Source organism: Triticum dicoccoides, chromosome 6B (genome assembly GCF_002162155.2).
Source record: "Triticum dicoccoides isolate Atlit2015 ecotype Zavitan chromosome 6B, WEW_v2.0, whole genome shotgun sequence".
NCBI classification, from domain to species: Eukaryota; Viridiplantae; Streptophyta; class Magnoliopsida; order Poales; family Poaceae; genus Triticum; species Triticum dicoccoides.
This window is the reverse complement of record NC_041391.1, coordinates 614,028,207-614,030,422: the sequence shown is the minus strand read 5'-3', so window position 1 is coordinate 614,030,422 and position 2,216 is coordinate 614,028,207. Positions and strand designations below refer to the sequence as shown.

The window sequence follows — 2,216 nt, the reverse complement described above, 5'->3', positions numbered from 1 at the left end:
GTATATACAGAAAAAGATGTTTGTGCATATAAAAATATGTTCATGCCTTAAGTATCTTGTAAAAAATATATGTGCAACATTGACCTATATTGAGATAAAATGTGTCCATGTACCTAAAATGTTCGTTGATTTTTAAAATATTTTTAGTGAGTTCGGCGGCAGATAGGAGGGCCCGTGTAGGGGCGCCCCGCAATAAGCGACCTATATAGCCGTGCGCTGAATATTGGCTCAAAAAACAAGCCACGCCCAAAAAGGGAAGATAATTTTTATTTTCGATTTTTTTAACACAGTACAGATGCAATCGCTCAAACATACGTGCATACATTCAACCTTGTCAACGCACACACGCACACCCTACCCCTATGAGCATCTTCGAGCGACTGAGCCGGCGTATCATCTTGAGATTTATGAAGTCACTGTAGGCGCCTCGTCTCGACGGAAACTGTCTCCTCCCATTGAAAACGCATCGCCAGAAATCTTGAAATAAATCCAGAAATAACGCGAGCAACAGGACTTGAACACTGGTGAACTAGGTATACCACTGTCCCTCTAAACCACAGGTTGATTCGCATTTTCTTTTTTGATGAGGAAAAAAGAAGTTCTTATGGACGGGAACAGATGCCAATATAAACGAACGAAGCAATTTCCATTTCTTCCAACACGTTACACTATGTACAACTTCTCAAGCGTACAGGGAAAGCCTGTACGTGCCCGGATGGACGCACCGGACTAGACAAGCGTGTTGCAGGAGGCCGTGGCGGGGTCGTACAACGCCGGGAGCAGGTACTTCCTCCCGTTGGCGCCGTTGGCATTGTAGCTGGCGCCGGTGCTGGGGTCGACGAGCAGGTTGCCGGCGTAGCCCGGGTACGCCCCGCTGCCGTAGACGCCGGGGCACGCCGTGCACGCCTCCAGGGACGCGCCCTTGGGGCCCTGGTAGTAGCCGTCCCCGTACGGGTTGCTCACGGTGCCGGCCACCATGGTGGCGAGGACCATCACCATGCCGTCCATCCCGACGTTGCCGTTGGGCGCCACCAGGGGCGCGCCCTGCGGCCCGTACTGCGGCTGCGCGAACGGCCACGCGCACTGCCCGGGGCACTGCTTCACGGAGTTGCCGACCCAGATGTGCGTGGAGTCGCCGCCGGTGGACGACCCGTGCCTGCCGCACCGGCTGCTGCAGAAGCCCTCCACGGCGACGTCCTCGTCGGTGAACACCAGCGCGATGCCGCCCTTCTTGGCGCCGACGCTCGCGGCGAGCTGGTCGATCTGGGCCAGAGTGAGCGACGTGCCGAGGGAGCACTGCTCGTCGGTCACCTGCTCGGCGAGGAGCACGTGCGTGGCGCCGGCCTGGCCGTTGGCGGCAGCCGCCTTGGACAGGTAGAGCTGCTCGATGGTGCCCCACCACTGCCCGACCGAGGGCGTGGCGGCCCCGTTCGGCGCGGAGTTTAGCGAGACGACGAAGTCGGAGACAATGGACCTCTGCGCGGGCGTGAACTTGCCGTACCAGAGGATGGACACGGAGATGTCGCCGCTGAGCACGCCGCCCTGGTGGTACGTGAGCCGGTCGCTCTCCGGAGGCACGTACAGCTCCATCAGCCTCCTGCTCCCAGCGGAGAGCTGCGCCAGGCTGAGCACCATGGCCACTATCAGAGCAATCGTAGCCATTGCCGACCTGCTGAAACTGCACCCCTGGAAATAAAACACTTGCGAACTGTGAGAGCTAACACTCGGTGATCGAGCTCCTACTTTTGCTTGTGACTGGTGCTGTGGTGATGGGATGAGTGGCAACACCGCTCATGCCTCGTATTTATAGGCGTGGTCGCGACCCGACTCGTGCGACTTCGATGATGGTTCCTATCCTACTCCGCTCGTTTACCCCTACCGTCCTACGTGCGGCATAGGTATATGATCCGGGGAAGGGCAGGGCGGTATGGCGTGGCGGGCGTGGGGGACAGAGCGGGGGCAGCGATGAGCTGTGCAGCGCACGCACGCCGGAGCGTGTCGCTCGCGCCGCGCGCCGCGCTGCCCAGTTGCTTCCGGGCACGGCTCCAGACGCAGCGGCGACGCACGCGAGTCAAATTTGGGGCGATACTCTATTCCCGCTCCAACGGATGACGACTTGGCTTGGCTGTGCAGATTCCCGTCGCCTGTCGATGAGCGCCACAGCTGTCCGCGGAAGGTTCCCAAGAGCAGAGGGTCAGCTTTGGGCGGGCGGATGG

At 58.8% G+C, this 2,216-nt stretch overlaps 1 protein-coding gene across 1 annotated transcript; it reads right to left on the bottom strand.

Moving 5' to 3' along the window:
- Window positions 1-627: 627 nt before the first annotated feature.
- Window positions 628-1,800, bottom strand: LOC119326681 (protein PHOSPHATE-INDUCED 1-like). The gene has a single exon (XM_037600306.1). The coding sequence runs from the start codon at window positions 1,660-1,662 to the stop codon at window positions 730-732; it is 933 nt and encodes a 310-aa protein (XP_037456203.1). The 5' UTR covers window positions 1,663-1,800; the 3' UTR covers window positions 628-729.
- Window positions 1,801-2,216: the final 416 nt, after the last annotated feature.